Source organism: Sphaerodactylus townsendi, linkage group LG06 (assembly GCF_021028975.2).
Source record: "Sphaerodactylus townsendi isolate TG3544 linkage group LG06, MPM_Stown_v2.3, whole genome shotgun sequence".
NCBI classification, from domain to species: Eukaryota; Metazoa; Chordata; class Lepidosauria; order Squamata; family Sphaerodactylidae; genus Sphaerodactylus; species Sphaerodactylus townsendi.
In genome coordinates this window covers 76,970,843-76,992,312 of record NC_059430.1, presented here as the reverse complement: position 1 = coordinate 76,992,312, position 21,470 = coordinate 76,970,843, and the positions used below count along the sequence as shown (strand labels likewise).

Genomic DNA, 21,470 nt, shown 5'->3' with positions numbered 1-21,470 from the left:
TTTTCTTTTGGCAGTGGGGGATGAGAAATATGTCTGCCAAAATGCAAGGAAGAGAATATGCTCACACACAATTCTATGTATTCTTTATTATTTAGATATTTGTACCCTACTTTTCTCCCCAGTGGGGACTGTAAGTGGTTTAACAAATTCTCCCCTCCTCCATTTTTTTTTCAGAACAACACTGAGCAACACTGAGAGTTAGATTAAGTTTAAAGAGAGTAATTTTCCCAAAGTTCTCCAGCAAGCTTCCAGGGCTTTGAAACTCATAGATCCTGCCTTGATACTCTAACCACTTTGGAAAAACACTGACACAAATTATACCAATCAAAATGCCTACTGAACACCTGCTGCTGCTTCTGTTTCCTCTTCTTCATCAGATGAAAAGTGTAGTCTGTGGAACAATGAGCTCACCAAAGCTAAAAAGAATGGCATGTCACTTTTTAAATCAAAGTACAGCCACCTCCCCACTGGACTGTTCAGACTCCTGTTTGTTCTGTGACTCATCTAAAAATTACTTTTATCAGAAAAGTCCAATCAAGTTAAAGATCATTAAAGCGATTCCCTTTTCTGAGAGTAGAATCTTGTTATGGCTTTGATTATCAAGAGTCCTGATTAGGACTGCAAACATGAATCAATGAAACTGTTTGATTAACCAATTACATTTGTCATCCTGGGTTACAATTCGATCCCAAAATAATCGGTGACATTGAGGCACAGAGCCATTGCTTCGGCAATAAAATATGGCTAAGGTATCCCACTTCATACTAAAAGTAGGGGCTCACAAGACTGAATGTTCTGCCATCCAAAAAATATTCTGCACACCAAAATCTGCCATGTCAGATTTTGTTCTCTTGCCTTAACTCTGATGCTTATCTTTATGCATGGAAAACTTTCCCCAAAAAACATTTGCCATTGAAATGGTACAGCCCAGAGAGAGGCATATATCCTTAGTAAGAAGTAGGGCTGAAAACTCTAGGATAGGGTTTGAGGGTACAGTATGCACCGTCACATTACAGAGAACACAGGTTGGGCCTGGGGCCCCCATCCCATGTAACAAAGCATCACACAGGAGGTGCAGGTTCTCCATCACAAACCCATGTTTGTGATGCCTAATTCATTTGAATTGTGGTTATGGCACATGCAAAGAAGGAGCAGAAATCTCCCCACCTATGCTATTTTCCTGATAAGCAGCAGTGCTGCAGGTGCACTATTTGCTCTCTATGGACTATTTGAGGTCAGAAAAGTGGGGCAGACCCAACCTATATTCTACAATAAGCTTTCATGGACTGTAGCCCATTTCTAACAGACTTGTTCACCTTGCAAGTGGCATGAGGGCATCAGCTTCCACCAGCTTTCATGACCAAGCTTTTTGTGCCATTTATATCTACAGCTAGCAAAGTTTGCTTTAATTGGCTTACTTTTATGTAGCAACAACCTCGCTAAGCTAAAACAGGCTGTATTCAATTAATGCAAGTGCCAATTCATAGAAATATAGAGTAGGAAGGGACCTCCAAGGTCATCTAATCCAACCCCTGGCACAATGCAATAAATTTACAACTACCTCCCCAAACACAAACACAAACACACACACAAAAACCCTGCCCTATGCTCAGAGGTAATTAAAAAAACCTCCAGGATCCCTGACAAGTCTGGCCTGCAGGAAAATTCCCTTCTGATCCAAAAGGATGATTGGCATTACTTTAGGCATTCAAGAAATGACTACAAGAGCAGAGCACTGACTCATCCCTTCCTGCGCTCCCTCTCATGATCTACCTAAGTTCACAGGACCTCGGGACCTCCTTTTTGTGGAGATTAGAATGTCGAATCTCTCAGCTTCAGTCCCTTATTCTGACACTGTACAACCCATCAATTACATTTTAGTTTATGGGGAAAAAGTGCTATTTATTTATTTTACAACCTCCTGAAATTCCACCTCTGCGGAGCATCCCCCACATCTCTTAACATTTCCTTAGGCAGCATTAGGAATCCACTATCAGCTTATCCAGCAGTAAACCAAAACCAGTGATGTAGGTATAGATTTTTAAGGGGGCTTCAGGGGGGCCACACCCTCACCCACCCCTGGGGGCATGGCCACACCTCCCCAAGCCCCGCCTCCAGCCTCAGTGCTTGTAAAAGCAGATCTGTGTGGCCAGGGACGGCAGACTCCCCTGCCCCACCTGCCCCCCCCACCAGCTGCCCTCTCCTCCGGGCAGAGACGTAGCTAGGGGAAATGGAGCCCGGTGCAAAATCTAAGTTTTGCCCCACCCCATGGGCAGCTGCTGTGTTGATGGAATCCACCCTCAAACAGCATCACTTTCAAGGAGCCCAGATTCTCCTTTTAAATCCACCTTAAAGAGAGAAACTGGGGTCCCTAGTTAAAACAACTTTGAAAGTGATGCTGTTTTGGGGTGGATTATCCCCCACCCTGAAACAGCATCACTTTCAATGTTTAAACTGGGGACCTCAGATTCTCCCTTTAAATCCATGCTGAAGGGGGTGGATTTAGAAGGAGAATCTGGGGAAATTTGGGGGGGTGCCTGCTATCAGGGGTGCAATTGTTAAGCTAGCAGCACCAAAATTTCAGGGTATCTTTAGGAGACTCTCCTGATGATACCACCCAGGTTTGGTGAAGTTTTGTTCAGGGGATCCAAAGTTATGGACCCTCAAAGGTGTAGCCCCCATCTTCTATTAGTTCCTATTGGAAACAATGGGTGATAGAGGCACCCTCTTTGGGAGTCCATAACTTTGGACCCATAAACTAAACCTCAGCAAACCTGGGTGGTATCATCAGGAGAGTCTCCCAACAAATCCCTGAAATATTGGTGCTGCTAACCTAAAAATTGCACTCCCTGCACCCCCTGCCAAAAACAAAAAAACACTAAAAAATGCCAAAAAACACAAACGGGGGCGGAGCTTTGGACATGTAATGGGGGTGGTTCAACCCAAGAACCTTTCCCCCTTACCTACATCCTTGATAAAACCTCACCATAAATCCAACCTGCCACCACCACTTATGCATCAAGTGTAGGAAACTGCAACAAAGATTCACAGCAACAGCAAAAAATAAGCTTATTTTAAGCAGTACCTAACTATGGGAGTGAACTTTTTCCATTTACATCTTAACTTATGTGCCAGTAAAATTCCGCACTGAAATATGCAGTGTAAGAACAGCCTTAGAATACCAACTAGAGACAAATTTTGCTGCTAGTTAGTCTAAATCCCAGCATGCATCAAAATGCATTTTACATACTTGGATTCTTGTTTTGGCAACTTTCCCTAAACCTCATTTGAATCTACCTGCACATATGATGACAACACATTATGTAGTCTCTCCCTTCATGCTGGTATTTTGATGATAATACATTCCTATGGCCTAATGGTAGAAAAAAGTCTAATTATATTTGCATTTCAATTGGTAGGTTCCCTAGTGTCTTTCAAGGCAGCATCTGCAGATTTCGAGTCATATTTTTCTCAGACAGCAAGACACATACATGAACCTGACTTGGAATATTCTATTTGTTATATTTATCCCAAATATTACTGGGTGTATAATGTGTAAGAGGAAAGGTAAAAAGAAAATTTTCCTTTATTGAACCCTCTGTTTTATTGTTTTCAATGTCCAGGCCAGACTTAAATAGTTCCAAACTCCTTTTTTAATGGTTAGAGCTGTGTTTTATATAGCAAGAAGAGGAACAGGAGTCCTGTTGTGACTTCTGAGCTGTATTTTCTCATAGTATCTATCCAGGTAACAGTTAACAATAACACACAAATCTTATGGCTAGAAACTGGTGCCTCATCAGAGATATCACCCTTTCTGAAATGTTATCATGAGCTCAGCGAACAGTGCTTTTTTGATTATAGTAGCTGTGTCCAACGGGGGCACAGCTAGGTTCTAAAGTTAGGGGGAGCAAGCACATTAAAAAAGGTGTTGTTTCTGCCACAGCACTTTGCATGCGGAGCCTTTGTAATATTGCAAACGCTATTCCCCCTGTCCTTTCATTTCTGAATTTTGGAGAATGCAGCAAGAAAGTCACAAGAGAAATCATCAGCTGGGCTCAATATGCAATAGCTCAAAACTTGAACTTGGGATTTATAGTGCAACCTAACACATGATAACTTGCAGCTTGAATAAACCCCCACCACATGCATGCATAAGTGTGCTAATAAGAAGACCTGGTCCTTGTATTGTTTCATGAATCTACAGATAGCCTTAAAATGTCTGGAGTGGTCACTTTGTGTATCCAAAGTTCCACATTTCCCTACCCTTTCAAAGCAAAGGGGGAACGAGTTGGCCCTGGCTGCCTTTTAACCATCCTGATAGCAGGAGAGAGTAGCCACACACTGTCACTGACAGCTTCTTCTTTTGGAGGATTATACAGAAGTTATCCCCTGTGCATTCAGTGGGCCTTATGCCCAAGTTTTAAAAATGCCTCCATTGGGTTACAGCTGTATATCTACCTGGGAGTTCAGGCCCACTGCATAAGAAGAAGAAGAGTTTGGATTTATATCCCACCTTTCTCTCCTGTAGGAGACTCAAAGGGGCTTACAATCTCCTTGCCCTTCCCCCCTCACAACAAACACCCTGTGAGGTAGGTGGGGCTGAGAGAGCTCCGAAAAACTGTGATTAGCCCAAGGTCACCCAGCTGGCATGTGTGGGAGTGCCCAGGCTAATCTGAATTCCCCAGATAAGCCTCCACAGCTCAAGCGGCAGAGCTGGGAATCAAACCCAGTTCCTCCAGATTAGAATGCACCTGCTCTTAACCACTATGCCACTGCTGCTCCTATGCCACTGCAGTCCATAAGCAGGCTTGGACTGCAATTATGTCTCCAAAGCCGTGCAGACTGGTTGGGGGATACTTTGAGTTTTTTTAACTCAAAGGGGAGAAAAAGAGAGGCAATTCAGTAAGCAAAGCAGGAATATCACATTGATCACCTCCTCAGCATGATGCTTCAAGAGTATGTAAAAAAAATAGTATGTGCTGAGCAGAGGCTTTTAACTGGTTATCATTACTATTGACTTTCTTATGAAACAGTTATGATGCTACAATTCCATTGTTTTAAAATGTGTAAGCCACCTTAAGCCTCAGTGAGAAAGACAAGTTATAAATAATGTAAATAAATGTGAGAAAGGGAGGGGGAGATCCCAACCAGCACCGTCCCTTCTTCCAAGAAGCAGCAACACCTCTTGACATATCCCATCGAACCTTATAAACCATCTGTTTCCACCATAAAGCAATCCATATGCCACTATAACCAATGCTCAGGGATGCCCATTCTCTTCCCCAACATTCAGTTCAACACCTGCATTTCATAACTGTATCTGCATTTCATAACTGCTTAATCCCCACCACCACCACTGAGCTGAATAGAAGTTCCTCCTCAGACTTGCATCTCTCCCCCCTCACAGCCTGATGCTTACCTAAACAAAGGGCTGATGCCAAGTTCCCTGGTAGGTCCCTTTGAAGTGCATGAGGCCATGCACTGAGGCTTCTGGCACCATCATCCAGTCAAAGGAAAGAAGTGAGGCCAGCTGTAGGAGTTCCAAACAGGCCTGGTTGGCCAAAGTGAAGAAAAAGTGAGTAAGTATGGCTGGATTACAAAGATACTAAGGACAAATGGCAGTGCCGGGCTCCATGAGAGTCCAGTTATGGTGGAGTAAGGAGATGGCAGAGAGCAAAGGAAGAGGAGGAGTAGGGTCAGCTCATGCAGTTGGAATGCACATTTCAAATGTAATCCATCCTTTTCTAAGTGACAGGTACTGTAAGGGGGTGCAGAGAGAAAGCTGCAAAAGGCTGGCTTGAGCACCTCTGGCTGGCCGGGGCAGCTTTGATGAAAAGGCACCATTTAAAAAAAATGTGCTCCCGCATTAGCCCTTCGAGGGTAGGGCGGTCTACCTAATAATAATAATAATAATAATAATAATAATAATAATAATAATAATAATAATAATAATAAAGGATTGAACTACAAAGACTCTGGCACAAACCAGTAAAGGTGGTCCCAGTGGTGAGCTGCACATTGGGTGCAGTGCCTAAAGACCTTGGACGGCACTTAAAAACAATCGCCGCTGACAAAATCACCATATGTCAGCTGCAAAAAGCCACCCTACTCAGCTCTGCACGCATTATTCATCGATACATCACACAGTCCTAGATGTTTGGGAAGTGTCCGTTGTGTGATTTAATACAAAATGCAGCATAGTGATCTTGTTTGCTGTGTATAACTGTTTTTGTATCAATAAAATAATAGTCATCATCATCATCATCATCATCATCATCATCATCATCATCATCATCATCATCATCATCATCATCATCATCATCATCATAAGCGACACCACTGGTGTCCAAACTAATAACGTAATGGCCAAGTTAAAGCCTTCCATGATTATTATTAAACAACAGCACTTGAAACATCTTCACATTGACAAAATTAACATCTGTCAAATTCAGAAGGCAGCCCTGCTGGGATCCGCACGAATACTATGCCAATAGATTACAACTTCCTAGGTCTCTGGGTGAGGCTCAAATTGTAATGAAGGCCAACAACCAGCTAAAGATCTGGCAGCTGTGAAATCTACAACAGCAACAACAATAACAACAACAATAATAATAGTAATAATAAAGGATTGAACTACAAAGACTCTGGCACAAACCAGTAAAGGTGGTCCCAGTGGTGAGCTGCACATTGGGTGCAGTTCCTAAAGACCTTGGACGGCACTTAAATACAATCGCCGCTGACAAAATCACTATATATCAGCTGCAAAAAGCCACCCTACTTGGCTCTGCACGCATTATTCGTCGATACATCACACAGTCCTAGATGCTTGGGAAGTGTCCGATGTGTGATTTAATACAAAATCCAGCATAGTGATCTTGTTTGCTGTGTATAACTGTTTTTGTATTAATAAAATAATAGTAATACTAATCATCATCATCATCATCATAAGCGACACCACTGGTGTCCAAACTAATAACGTAATGACCAAGTTAAAGCCTTCCATGATGGTTCCTTTACAATCACAAAGCTCCCTTCTATAAACACAAGCTAAAATTTGAATAACTTTAGGAAGCTCTGTGCTAAGTTTAAGCAAACATGTAAAGAATAAAGGCTTGGCCAGAAATTTGGGTTTGATATGGATCATTCTGTTTGTGAAAAATGTTTGGAGGTTTTGTGTGTGCATGCTTCCAAGTCACAGCTGACTTTTAGTGACCAAGCAGACTTCATTTGGAAGAGTAGAGAATCAAAACCTGTTCACTAGATTAGAGTCCTACTGGTCTTAACCACTACATCTCGCTGACTCACATTGGGTTCTTTAGTGATGTTAGATTGTATGCTAGAGATCATTGCATCTAGATGACATTTATGTGAAAACATTTATTTTTTCATGTTATTTATACCTCACCTTCTCCCCAGTGGGACTCCAAGGTGGCTTCTTTCATTATCATCTTCTTTATTTTATCCTAACAACAATGCTGTGAGGTAGATTTGTCAGAGAGTATGGGCCCTTCCCCACTTACCTTAAGCCCCGTGCTACTCTCCTCAAGTAGCACGGGTCCCCCGGCACTCCCCACGACAGGGGCGGCGACAGCGCAGCCGCCCTGACGCTGCCGCTGTCGCACCCCCTCAGTGTGCGGCATCCCTGGCGCTCTTGTAAACGGTGCCTTTTGATGACCCCGCGCAGAGCGCGGGGTCGTGGGGACGCCCGGGCGCGCACCAGGGATTCCACGCGCTGAGAGCAGCGCGCGGCATAGGGGGGATCGTGGAGAGTGGGGAAACATCCTATGTGATGGCCCAAGGCCATCTAGCAAGTTTTCATGGAACAGTAAAGACTTAAATCCAAATTTCCCAGATCTTAGTCTAACATACTCACCATTACACCATACTGGTTCTTCTGTGGGAGCCAGATTCCCACATGTGGTGTTGTGTCCAATCCATTTAGATAATTTCTTGAGGACTATATTCTCATCTCAGGAATTCCCCTGCCAAACTACACAGAGAAAGGAGAAGCTTCACATTCTAGAGGGCAGTGAATTTTCTCTTGCTGAACCAGTTCATGAAGCCATGGGAATGAGTTTTTCTTTTGTACCTTCCCTCCACTAGGATCATGAGTCAGATGGGAATGGATTAGGGTTGTTACCTTCAAGTTCGGAAATTGCTAGAGATCTGGGGGGACTGGAGAGGAAGGGGCCTTAGTGGTGTATAATGCCTTGGAGTCCTCTCTCCAAAGCAGACATTTTGTCCGTGGGAACTGATGTCTGTAGTCTACAGATCAGTTGTGGTTCCAGGAAATATGCAGGTCCCCCCCCCCCTGGAGGTTTGCAACCATCAAATGGAATCTACTTAATTATAAGCAATGCAGGGGCTAAAGCCTTCATGTGTGTGCGCCACACATTTAGTCATATCAGAATGTCAAATGTTTCTTCAATCACATGCCTAACGAAACACGTGAAAAACAGAAATGTGAGTCAGCTTGGAGAAATGGAAACCAAAAGCAGAGAAAAAACCCCAGATCTGACCAATAAGTTGGAGGAAATTTCAGTTCAGATAGTTAGGCTTCTGAAATTCATGACCTAGGACCATTTAAGAACATAAGAACATAAGAACATAAGAACTAGCCTGCTGGATCAGACCAGAGTCCATCTAGTCCAGCATTCTGCTACTCGCAGTGACCCACCAGGTGCCTTTGGGAGCTCACATGCAGGATGTGAAAGCAATGGCCTTCTGCTGCTGCTGCTCCTGAGCACCTGGTCTGCTAAGGCATTTGCAATCTGAGATCAAGGAGGATCAAGATTGGTAGCCATAGATCGACTTCTCCTCCATAAATCTGTCCAAGCCCTTTTTAAAGCTATCCCGGTTAGTGGCCATCACCACCTCCTGTGGCAGCATATTTCAAACACCAATCACACATTGCGTGAAGAAGTGTTTCCTTTTATTAGTCCTAATTCTTCCCCCCCAGCATTTTCAATGAATGCCCCCTGGTTCTAGTATTGTGAGAAAGAGAGAAAAATTTCTCTCTGTCAACATTTTCTACCCCATGCATAATTTTATAGACTTCAATCATATCCCCCCTCAGACGTCTCCTCTCCAAACTAAAGAGTCCCAAACGCTGCAGCCTCTCCTCATAAGGAAGGTGCTCCAATCCTTCAATCATCCTCGTTGCCCTTCTCTGCACTTTTTCGATCTCTTCGATATCCTTTTTGAGATGTGGCGACCAGAACTGAACACAGTACTCCAAGTGCTGTCGCACCACTGCTTTATACAAGGGCATGACAATCCTTGCTGTTTTATTATCAACTCCTTTCCTAATTATCCCCAGCATAGAGTTTGCCTTTTTCACAGCTGCCATGCATTGAGTTGACATTCCTATGGAACTATCAACTAAGACACCCAAATCCCTTTCCTGGTCTGTGACTGTTAGCACTGACCCCTGTAGCGTGTATGTGAAGTTTGGATTTTTTGCCCCTATGTGCATCACTTTACATTTAGCTACATTGAACCACACTTTAGTTTAATTTTGATTCATTATATTTTGAGTGCAAGTTCCTAATAAAAACATCCCAGATAAAATAAATGCATAGTTTATAGGGAAAACAAACTAGAATCTGTTGTTTGGGATTCCTTTTTAAGGGACGGGAGAAACTCTAACCAAAACGTATGTTAAAAAATTCCTCCTGATCCTTTTTTACTTATTGACAGTTCTCATTGTCGCATAGTGCCTCTGGAGTAGGTTGCCAAACTCCAGGTGTGATCTGGGGGCCTGCTGGAATTTCAACTGAACTAGAGATTAGTTGCCCTGGAGAAAATGGCAGCACGGAGGGTAGTCTATAACATCGCATCCCCGCCAAGCTCCGTAGCTTCCCCAAACTCCATCTGCACCAGATTCCAGTTCTAAACCTCCAGGAATTTCCCAACACATAGTTGGCAGCTTGTAAGGTTCTCTCCTTTATGTTGTGTCTCATGCATGTGTGAACCTACCCAATTCATGGGATGATTTCAGTGTCAGATGATGGCTTGCATGGATGAATGGCCCCCACAGACATAGCTGTAGTGATAAACTCTTTGCAGTCACAATGATTTTCAATTAAGTTGGCTTGTACACTTCAAATGCTAATCATCAGTTGTATAATCATCAAGTGTAATAATAATTCTTCAGATCCATATAACTGTTCTAGTGCTGAAAGCACTTTATAGTGACACTTGTAAACAACCGTATACTGCAGCTGGTATTATTACACTCCTAGTGCAGACAGCAAGCTGTGATACAGTGGCTCCCCCAAAGGCAGTAGTGAGATGAATTATTTGAGATGACACTTGAATTTGCACTCCTGAAGCACAGCTTTTACACTAGTGATCCCCAGCATGGCATTTATGGGTGTCAACATGCCTGCTGATGTGCCTACCTGCTTCTTCCTTAAAGAGAAGATCCCATGCTAACTTTTCTTCCATCTAACCAGATGCTTCAGATAAGGTTGCCTCACCTGGCAACCAGAAGACAAAGCAGTGGGGATATGAGGGCTTTCTGGCAGCTGATAGCGTAACATAGCTACTAGGGAAAACAGCCCTCCCAAACGGCTTTTACCTTCTCCCATCTTCTGTCACTTTGGGGAGGCCAGAGGACGCGTCTCCTGGCCTCCGACCCCAGAGCCGTTGCTCTGGCCATGGGGCGTATCCCCTGGCCTCCACAACGCGATGGAAGGTGGCAGAAGGTAAGACCTATTTGGGAGCGATGCAGCCTGTGTGAAGGGTGCGCTGCCAGCTGCGCAGCCAGTGGAACCGTCCATGCAAATGGTCCCAGGGGTGCATCGGCATAAACTATGCCGATGCACCCCTGCTCAGCTGTTCGTGCAGAAATGGCCTTAGAATCAGTTATGCCACACTTTCTCCCTAGTCAGCCAGATCTGGAATAAATGGCTTTCTGTCCTTTGTGGTAGCAATTAATTTGATCAGGAACCTGAACAAAACTGTCTATCAAGTGCCTTAGCAATGCCTAATGCCTTTACCTTATTCATCCTCTTTGAAGATGGCCCATCACCAGCTCAGAACATTTCATAGGACTGTTAAGTTTCTGAAATGCCATTCTTTTTCTCACCATAAGAAAGGCTTTTCTTTATTCTGTTACCTAATCTGCCTTTTGTCTTGCAGCTTCCTCTACCAAGACAACTTATGTCAGTTACAGCAATCATGCAAACTGAGCAGGGAAACAAAAACATACCTGAAGACTTGCAGTATGTGTACTTAAGAACAAATGATGATCACATCTGGAGAATTCAGCCTCTGGCGATGTCTCTACACCACAATCTCCTCTGTGCAAGGAAAAAAAATAACCAAGAACCCAAAGCTAGAGGGGTGGGTGGGTTGGGAGAAAAGTGGCCCAGAATTATTATATAATTATAATCTATGACTGCCTGTCAAATGTTTGAACTGTTCACTCATGAAAGAAGGTGAATCACAAAAGAAAAACAAAAAAAATTGTTAGCTTGTGAAAAAAATGCTGTTGAAATAAAACCATGTCTGATGTTCTACTTGTAAGTACTTTTTGTGATTGTGAGAATTTCCATTCCTGTCCCACATTTGTTCAACTTGTATAAGATGAAGTTTGTTTCTTGTGATGGCTGACTGAATTGAAGCCCTGCGTTGTGCTAATGAGAAATGCAATGGTTGACGCATGCAAATTTTTATACAAAGTAATTTATTTCTATTAATAAAGGAATGTTTTGCAAATGTTGAGACTTGTTTCGTTGCAGTTTTGAGAAGCTATTTCATATGCCTTATGCTGTTTCTGAGTATTTGTATATATTGAGTAAATGTGTGGTGTGCCATGGAAACAGATGTCTTGGCATCAGAAGATGGCATGTTTGGTATAATGGTGACCAGCGACTTCAGAGGCTTGAAGATGAGGAGTGAAGTCATCTTGTAGGTTTCTATACCTACGAGGAGCTAAACTAAAAGAGTGTTGCTTGTTTGAGGGATGACTAGAACAGGTTGCAAGTAGGAATATAGGGGGCCAGAGAAAATGGAGCTGTTTCCACTACTTGACAAGGAAACAGATAACATTATGTTCCGATCCTCTATATATTTATGGATGTGTCATTTTTCCCACAAGATTTCTAGTGCTTCTTTTTTCAAAGTAAAACATTTCATAATTCACAAATTAGCTTGGGGTTGACAAATGACCGGTTGTGTTATTGTTTTGGAATAATCTGCTCTCCTTTCTTTCAAATTTTGTAAATTTCAGCCAACATTTGATCATTGATTAAGCCATCAATACTCATATGGCAGCTGGGAATCCTATTGCTACTGCTATCCAACCATTAGAAGCTATATTCATAAGATCCACATGTATTCCTATGAGATTATATGATATCATATTGGGATTCACATTTAGAGTTTGTTCCAATCACATTTTCTGCCAGTGAACAACTTGGACAACCTGCAAAATCAGGTTGTGGATTCTGGGACTTGCATATAGGAAAGCCATGTTAGACAGGAGCTGTAGTTAAAAGAATGGGATGAGGTTGAGTGTAAAAGCTAACTGGATCAAATTTCACTATGGCTACTCTATAGTTGTTTAACAATTATGGTTAATGGCTGTGTTTTCATATTACAAAAAGGCATTCTTTCACTCTCTTGCCAATGACCGCTTGGCATCATAGTTCATCATTTTTTTATAAACACAGTTGTCTTGTTCCCTCTCAATGAACCCCAGAAGATAAGTTATTCGGATCTTACTTTCTACTCTAGTTGCTTGAAAGAAAAAAAAGGAAGCTGAAGGAGGAGCTTAAGCCTTGATCTTCTGTGTTCAAACTCAACACACATTAGGCTATAGTACACAGGGGCGTTATGCCCATTGGGCAAGGTGGGCAGCTGCCCAGGGCATCACCTTGTGGGGGGCACCAAAAATGCAGGGTTCGTTTTTGGGTATTTTAGTCATTTTCCGTTTTTGGCCTGTAGGGGGCGCGGTTTTTAGGCTAGTGGCACCAAAATGTCAGCATATCATCAGGAGACTGTCCTTATACTACCCCCCAAATTTGGTGCAGTTTGGTTCAGGGAGTCCAAAGCTATGGACTCCCAAAGGGGGTGCCCCTATCCCGCATTGTTTCCAATGGGAGCTAATAGGAGATGGGGGCTACACCTTTGTGGGTCCATAACTTTGGCCTCCCTGAACCAAACTGCACCAAACCTGGGGAGTATCATTAGGGCAGTCTCCTGATGAGACCCAGAAAGTTTTGAGACTTTGCCTTCAGAAATGTCCCCCCCCCTCCCCCCCGCAGCCTGCAACCCCCATTGACAGCAATGCAGAAAACTCAATGCAGAACAAAGATTCTTGGGCAAATTTCTGGGATGTTCCTTCAGGGGGCGCATTTTTGGACGTATTGGCACCAAAATTTCAGGGTATTATCTGGAGACTGTCATGATGGCACCCCCCCAAGCTTGGTGCAGTTTGGTTTAGGGGGAGTCAAAGTTATGGACCCTCAAAAGGGTAGCCCTTTGAGGGTCCATAACTTTGGCCCCCCTGAACCAAACTGCACCAAACCTGGGGAGTATCATTAGGACAGTCTCTTGATGAGACCCTGAAAGTTTTGAGACTGTGCCTTCAGAAATGCCCCCCCAACCTGCAACCCCCATTGACAGCAATGCAGAAAACTCAATGCAGAACAAAGATTCTTGGGCAAATTTCTGGGATGTTCCTGCAGGAAGTGAATTTTTGGACATATCAGCACCAAAATTTCAGGGTGTCATCTGGGGACTGTCCTGATGGCACCCCCCCCCATGTTTGGTGCAGTTTGGTTCAGGGAGGCCAAAGTTATGGACCCTCAAAGGGGTGCCCCATCCCCCATTCTTTCCAATGGGAGTTAAGGAGATGGGGGCTACCCTTTTGAGGGTCCATAACTTTGTCCCCACTGAACCAAACTGCCCCAAACTTGTGGGGTAGCATAAGGACAGTCTCCTGATGATATGCTGAAATTTTGGTGGCGATATGTCTAAAATGCACCCCCTGCAGGCACCAATGACCTGGTGCAAAAAAAAATTTGGTTGTGGTGGGGTGGCCGCCCATGGGGGGGCATCCTACTCAGGTTTTGCCCAGGGCTCCAGTTTGCCTCGTTACACGCCTGGTAGTACCAAACCAAAATCTCAAGAGTTCAAATCTACATTATATTAAGAGCACAAGAAGAGTCTTACAGAATTAGATATGTAGCTCATATATTCCAACATTCTCTACCAAACAGTGGCCAGTCAGTTGCCCTGGAAGACCAAGAAATGTGTCATAGAGGGCAAGGTTGCTGCCTTCCTAGGCTTATTGTCTCTGAATGTGGATGTTCCCTTTGGTCACTGTGACTAGTAGTCATTGATGAACTTCTTTCTATGAATGTCTGTAGTTCCCTTTTTAAAGTTATTCATGTTCATGGGTATCATTACTTGCACTAGTATTGAACCAGAATCTGATTACTCATTGAATAACTCACTGGAAAGTATAGGAAGTTGCACAGTGTCAATTCTTAGTGGTTCAGAAATGAATTCCTGTGTAGATTTAAACCATTTATAATGATTAGGTAGCCTTATAGGCCCCTGCAAGACTGTTGTTTAAATGTTTTAGATTGATTTTTATTCTAAAAGTTAAAAAATCCCACAGTGGCCTTGATACTTCTTAAATTTTTGCTACATAATTGTCAGTGTCTGACTAAGCAGAGATTTTACCCTGGATTCTTAGGGGAATCCCATCTTTTCCATGCAGAATCTAGACTGTCTGCTTTTGACATAAGTAGCCTCATTAGCACTTTATTTTACTCCAGTAATTTCCCATTTCTTACCCTTTTCTCCTGTACAGTATGAAACAAGTACAAAGTGATGCCTCATATTCTATTTATTTTTCTTTATATACACAACAATTCTTTTAAATGATAGAATAAATGATAGAATATATACAACAACTCTTTTAAATGGTAGAATAAATTGTGTTGAACCCTATGAATTGTTAATAATTACACCTTTACATTATTTTATCTCTTTTGTTCCTTAAAGAGAACAAAGGGTTCATAAAGGAGATCGTTCAGAGCCTGGAAGATTGGATTGCTGCCCTTCATGAGATCAAGGATGAAGGGAATTTAATTAACATCAGCCATGAGGCCCTGCATAAGGATAGAGAGCCCGGTCAGAAGGACATCGAAGTGGATAAATTCACTAAAGAAAGTGTGTGTGTTAGGGGACATCAAGTCACTTCTGACTGATGACAAACCTTTGAATCAATGTCCTCCAAAACATCCTATTAGGAACTGCCTTGCTCAGGTCTTGTACAACGAAGACCGCTGTTTTCTTTATAGGTTCAATTGATCTCATAATTCATCTCACAATTAATTTTATGCTCCCCTGCAGAGACTCATGGATCCCATTGGACTCTGGCATGCTTTGCGGTATCTGACCCCACCTTCCACCCCTCATCATCTTGCTGGACAAGCTGGTTGAAGACTAGCATGGCCATCTCTCTGAAACCATTGACAAGATTGCTTTTCAATGCCCTCACCACACTTGTTGAAACCAAACCCTTTGCATACTGGGGAACTGAGGCTGATGAAACAGGAGCTGAGATGAGTAGAGCAACTTCATGAAGTAGTGTGAAATGGCTCAGAAATTTTTTTATGGCCTCCAGTGTGTCCGCTAGCTCATGCTCAGCTCAGTTGTTTAGGATCATTCTGTCACTTACATTCCTTTCAGGGACATAAAAGGAGAAGTGATTTGGCACTTAGCTATGTGGCATTTGCAAACTTTTTTGCAGACAAAGTCTTGTCACTCCTCCAGGGCCTTCCCATCAATATTGATACAATAAGTGAGCTAGAGGCCCCTTGACTGTCTTCATATCCTACCATTTCAGTGAAACTGACTACCTGTCTCCTATATCCGTGTCTCTCCTTTGTGGATTCCGCACAACAGAAATATAATCCCAAACACATTGTGATGTATGTACTCATATTTGGTTAGGGTCATATGCATATAGAAGCAAGTTTTCAGGCATATACCTCTAGCTGCACAAGTAGCTCTGTATGCACACCCATGTGAGTTTCTCTGTCTAAAAAGCTATGCAAAACAACAGGGCTGTATTGTTACAGCTTTACTCTAATGCCGTGGTGGCGAACCTTTGGCACTCCAGATGTTATGGACTACAATTCCCATCAGCCCCTGCCAGCATGGCCAATTGGCCATGCTGGCACGGGCTGATGGGAATTGTAGTCCACAACATCTGGAGTGCCAAAGGTTCGCCACCACTGCTCTAATGGATACCCATAACATTAAGTGGACAGGAGAAGGAAATAAGGGAAACTGAATCTGTGCTTGGATCATATACTTGCTTCTGTTTGTGCCCTTTTTTGTCCACTGCTGAATGCTTTCTTCTACTGTAATGTGTTCCTACAGAATGAAGTGTTTCCTCTCATGCAAGACCATGGTCTTTTGATTAATGGGAAGGAGCCTAGCTCCAGAAGAGCACACTCTGTGGCCAAGGACTTCCACTACAAAGGATGAAAAGGGATTTAAACAGAAGCTAAGACTCTGTTTTGTGTTCTCAGTTCTTTCCCCTGAATAAATGATCAATGCTATCATTGACAACCTGGCTGCATTGTTTTTAGCTTGGAGAACAAGTGTTTGCAGCACTGTTCAGTGCAGCTGTATCAAAACCATGTCCTTTATATCTGTGTGAAGAAAATGGTGAGCTGGAATAGTACAGTGGGATGATTTAGGAATCATGAATTCTAACACATTTCATTGCCTTTCTGAGTTGCTTTTGCGTTGGCCCTTACTGCCAGTTTGTACTGGGCATGCTCTTATTGTCATATAATTTTCACTTGTTCAGCAGTATTCCATTGTCAAATTACTGTTTGAAGACATAATGCAATGGATCAGAACCCACATCAGAACTACAGAAAGCTCTCCAGTGGCTTATGAACTCCTATAGAGCTGCCATTTTTCTACCAGAGGGAAGGGACTGTGGCATCTGTGGAAAGGAAGCATAAACAACTTAAAAGAACACAGTACAATTTTATTGTGGTAAATAAATTGGCCATAGCCGTTACAATTTTATTGGCAAAAGGAACAAAAGCGTAAGGCGCAGCAAGGGGACTGATCCATGCACTGGGCAGCCCAAAAGCGGTCCCTCAATACCTGCCTTTCTCAAACCCACTTGTTTGAGGAAAAAACCATTAAACCAGTGCAGCAATGAGGGGAAATTCCAGATGGGTGGTAGGCCACTGCCTGAAGATTCCCCGTTGCTGGGGGCGCAAGCCAGCTCAGCCCATGCTGGGCATCTTGACTCATGGCTTGCTCCACCTCAAACCTCATAAGAAGATTCCACAAAAGGGGTTCGCACCCAGCTTACCCCACACAAAGGATCAGTCCCACATGCGCTACCCACCCCAACAGCTGTGACAGGAACAAACACATAAAACATTTTACACAGGGAGAGGTGGGTGGGGATCACTTTGAGTGCAGCGAGGCAAGAGGGCCTCGCCATGCCCGGCCCTGCCCTGCCTTATAAAGGGGGGGATGCAGGCTGGCCTGCTGACATCAGGACATAGCATCCTAACTGCCAAACATGGCCAATGGGCTGCGCTGAAGCGTGCATGCCCAAATGGGCTCCTGAAGCCCCTTCCCAGAAACTGGAGAGGGGAGGGGAGGGGAGGGGGGAGCTGTAGATGCTAACCTTCCCTCAGCAGCAATGGCAGCTGCAGTAAGTCCCAGACGCTCCTTTGTGGTGCTATTTGGAAGGTCTGTGCTTCTCATAAGAACATAAGAACATAAGAACTAGCCTGCTGGATCAGACCAGAGTCCATCTAGTCCAGCTCTCTGCTACTTGCAGTGGCCCACCAGGTGCCTTTGGGAGCTCACATGCAGGATGTGAAAGCAATGGCCTTCTGCGGCTGTTGCTCCCGAGCACCTGGTCTGTTAAGGCATTTGCAATCTGAGATCAAGGAGGATCAAGATTGGTAGCCATAGATCGACTTCTCCTCCATAAATCTGTCCAAGCCCCTTTTAAAGCTATCCAAGTTAGTGGCCATCACCACCTCCTGTGGCAGCATATTCCAAACACCAATCACACGTTGTGTGAAGAAGTGTTTCCTTTTATTAGTCCTAATTCTTCCCCCCAGCATTTTCAATGAATGCCCCCTGGTTCTAGTATTGTGAGAAAGAGAGAAAAATTTCTCTCTGTCAACATTTTCTACCCCTTGCATAATTTTATATACTTCAATCATATCCCCCCTCAGACGTCTCCTCTCCAAAGTAAAGAGTCCCAAACGCTGCAGCCTCTCCTCATAAGGAAGGTGCTCCAATCCTTCAATCATCCTCGTTGCCCTTCTCTGCACTTTTTCTATCTCTTCAATAAGGGGGCATGTGGAATGGTTTGGTATATGCTGTTCTGATTAGATCTCAGAAACAAAGCTGGATCAGTACTTGGAAGGGAGACCTGCAAGGATGAACTCTACAAACCACCTCTGCTTCTCACTTGCCTTGAAAACCCCACCAGGAGTCTCTATTAGTCAGCCACAACTTGACAGCATTTTATACCACATATACCCCTCAGGTACCTGCTAAAGTACATATACAGAGAGCAAGAGGTCATAACTACTGTCTCTCTTTACATGTACATTCAGATGAGTAGCAGGATGGTGAGGTGAGGTTAGTCAGTGGTCAAGCAGCTTCTTCCATATACCTTGGCTTGTTTCTCACTGTGGTGCAGTACTGGTTGCCCAACTTGGTTCGTGACCCAGATTTCTTTCTCTGTATTTCCCCATCCTGGCTTTGGCCCAGGTGAGTTCATAACAATGTATTCTCTCATCCTGTCACATAATTCTGCTTTCCTGTTGTGCTTACCGGTCAGTGAGTCCTATGATCAGCTGGTCCCAATTCTGGAAAGTTTGAAGACCACAGCTGTTCCTACTGTGCTAACAGTAGAGAGCTGTAGACCCAATCCAACTAGTTACAACTGAGACCTATTGGAAATTGAACAAAATAATTAAACTGAAGATGAGAGGATTCCCCATGATATTTTATTTGTTGTCCAATGGATTTGCTCAGTCATGCAATCCACTTCTGCTGTTTCTAAAACTAATTCTGGAAGTGGGACACACAAAACTCACTGTGGCTTCCCTTCCATTTGTATCTTCCCCTCCCCATCTAAGTTTCCCATGAATGCTTGTAAGGTTCCACACAAATAGAACCTTGATGAAACCACATTAAAATGGAAGGTGGTACAATTCAATATTTTAATCAGGGTGTACTAGCAATTTGGGTATAATGCATGGAGGAAGTACACAAATGCACTGAAATAACTGCAATTTAGGCCAAATGCAATGTAATGGATATTATTCCTTTACAACATATGGAAACAAAAATGAAACAATGGAGGCATCATAATGCATCAGTTCCATTTATGAAGCAAGACTAAGGACTTTGCAACCTGAATATTCAAAAAGTTTGAATAACAATTTTTGGAAGTATTCCTAGTTGCTGCAAATTTAAGTCCTATTGAGACTAAAGCAAACTGTGTAACAAAAGAAGATACTCTCGTCTCACGGAAGAAAAACTGGTTGAGTGAAACATCCTCTTTTCATGGAAAATTGCTTTTATTCAATAGAAGAGCAGTGGTGTATCAACAGAAAATGGAGCCCAGGGCAAGAACTGAGTTTTCTGGGCCCCCTCCCAGGGTGGCCCCTGGGGTGAGGAGAGGGGCTGGAGGCCAGCAAAGCCAGGAGCCTGTGGGATCCACCTTCCTGACTTGTTCTGCCACCCAGTGGGGCCACCACCAAGAAGGCATGTGGACGGGGCAGTGGTGGGGTTGAGGCAGCCGGCCCAGCATGCTATCCACAGAGGGGGTGGGTCCTTCCTTCCCCAGAGAGCACCAGCCATGCAGGACCCGGGGGGAAGGAGGAGGGGTGTGTGGTGATTTTCCCCACATGACTAAATGGGTGCTGGCCAGAGATATTTGCCCCCATATGTCCCCCTGGGTGGTACACTCCTGTAGACGAAAGCTTAGGATGACCACTACTTTTCACAATTTGGGGACAAGAAACAGCAATATATTAGTGTCAATGAAATGGCAGTGCAAACAGTACCAGAAACAAAGTATGTTTACTGCTGGCACTAATGTGGAAGTAAATGACAGCCATAACTTGGAATTTGATAGGTGCAAATTCACCCTAGAAAGTATACTAAAAGGCTCCCAAAGCCATTAAGAGGAGATTGCACACTCTTTCAGTAGGGATCAAGAAAAAGGGTGGCTTCCAGTTTGGAAGTACTTCATTTTATTCTCTTTCTCCTTTGTCACTAGAACCACTGGAATAAGATAAAGCAGCTATAGGTAAAGCTGGAAGATGTTGATGTATCGTTAATATGAGAGTGGGGCAGAAACACAAGGCTTCCTTTTCTGTCATTTGTAAAAGTAATCAAAAGTCAGCCCACTCCTATAGCCACTTACCTCTCAGGTACCTGCTAAAGTACATATACAGAGAGCAAGAGGTCATAACTACTGTCTCTCTTTACATGTACATTCAGATGAGTAGCAGGATGGTGAGGTGAGGCTATACTGTGTGCTAGGCTATACTGTTGCTGCATTACCCACTTCTCATTCAGCATGAAATACGCAGATACCCTACCATGACAATAATGATGTGCTAGGCCACCTAATCAATTATGATATGTACCACCTCATCCTAAGCAGATGCACTGAGTGGCACAGATGTTTCCACACAGCTGGGATAAAACAAGGGCAGTCACAATAATAGCGGTTTGTCAAACTGAAGATGTTAAATATTTCTACACATAGATTTATGAACCACATTAAACCACTGTGAACATGAAATACACAACAAAAATAATATTCCAAACATCTTTTAGGATCAGTATATTTTGTTGGTATGTGAGCAGGATATTAGTGCATCAATTTTCAGTCTGGAAGAAAAAAGAGCTTTTTATGCTGACAATATCTTCCCCAGCTCACATTTGCCTAGACTAAAAATACTTGTCTCCATCAACCTGAGTTATACAGGTATTCCCTCGCATGGCCACCTAAGAGTATATTTGGGCAGACTGGTGGTAAATGGATTGAATTTTTCACTGGAAATGTCACAATATCACAGTTATGTCACAATATCACTGAAGGCAAGAAAAGATAATTCAGGGTGAAGGCAAAAATGTCCACCTATTCATTGTATTTAAAATTTGATGCAGGAAGCATTGCCCTCATTCAGAATGGACAATCACCTTTACTTACCACACCACTCCAAATCAAATTTGTGCCTTGCTTCTTGACTTTCAGGATTTGGGGAACCTGGCCACTGTACTCAACTCAACTCAACCTTTATTGGCATAATAATACAATTCTATCAACAGAGAATTCAGTCACCAAACAGGTAATGAAAATAAATTATGAATAAATATCAATACATAAATTGAAAGCTAAAACAAGGAGGAGAAAGGAATTG

The 21,470-nt window shown here is 43.2% G+C and overlaps 1 protein-coding gene across 5 annotated transcripts in view; it reads left to right on the top strand.

The window, feature by feature from the left end:
- Positions 1-11,728, top strand: part of GRM8 (glutamate metabotropic receptor 8) — a 687,726-nt gene extending 675,998 nt beyond the window's left edge. For all 5 annotated transcript variants that reach the window (XM_048499900.1, XM_048499895.1, XM_048499896.1 and 2 more), the window contains exon 11: positions 11,146-11,728. Coding sequence is in view for 1 of the 5 variants with exons in the window: in XM_048499896.1 (XP_048355853.1) it covers positions 11,146-11,195 (50 nt within the window). In the remaining 4 variants the exon portion in view is untranslated. The remainder of the gene's footprint in view (positions 1-11,145) is intronic.
- Positions 11,729-21,470: the final 9,742 nt, after the last annotated feature.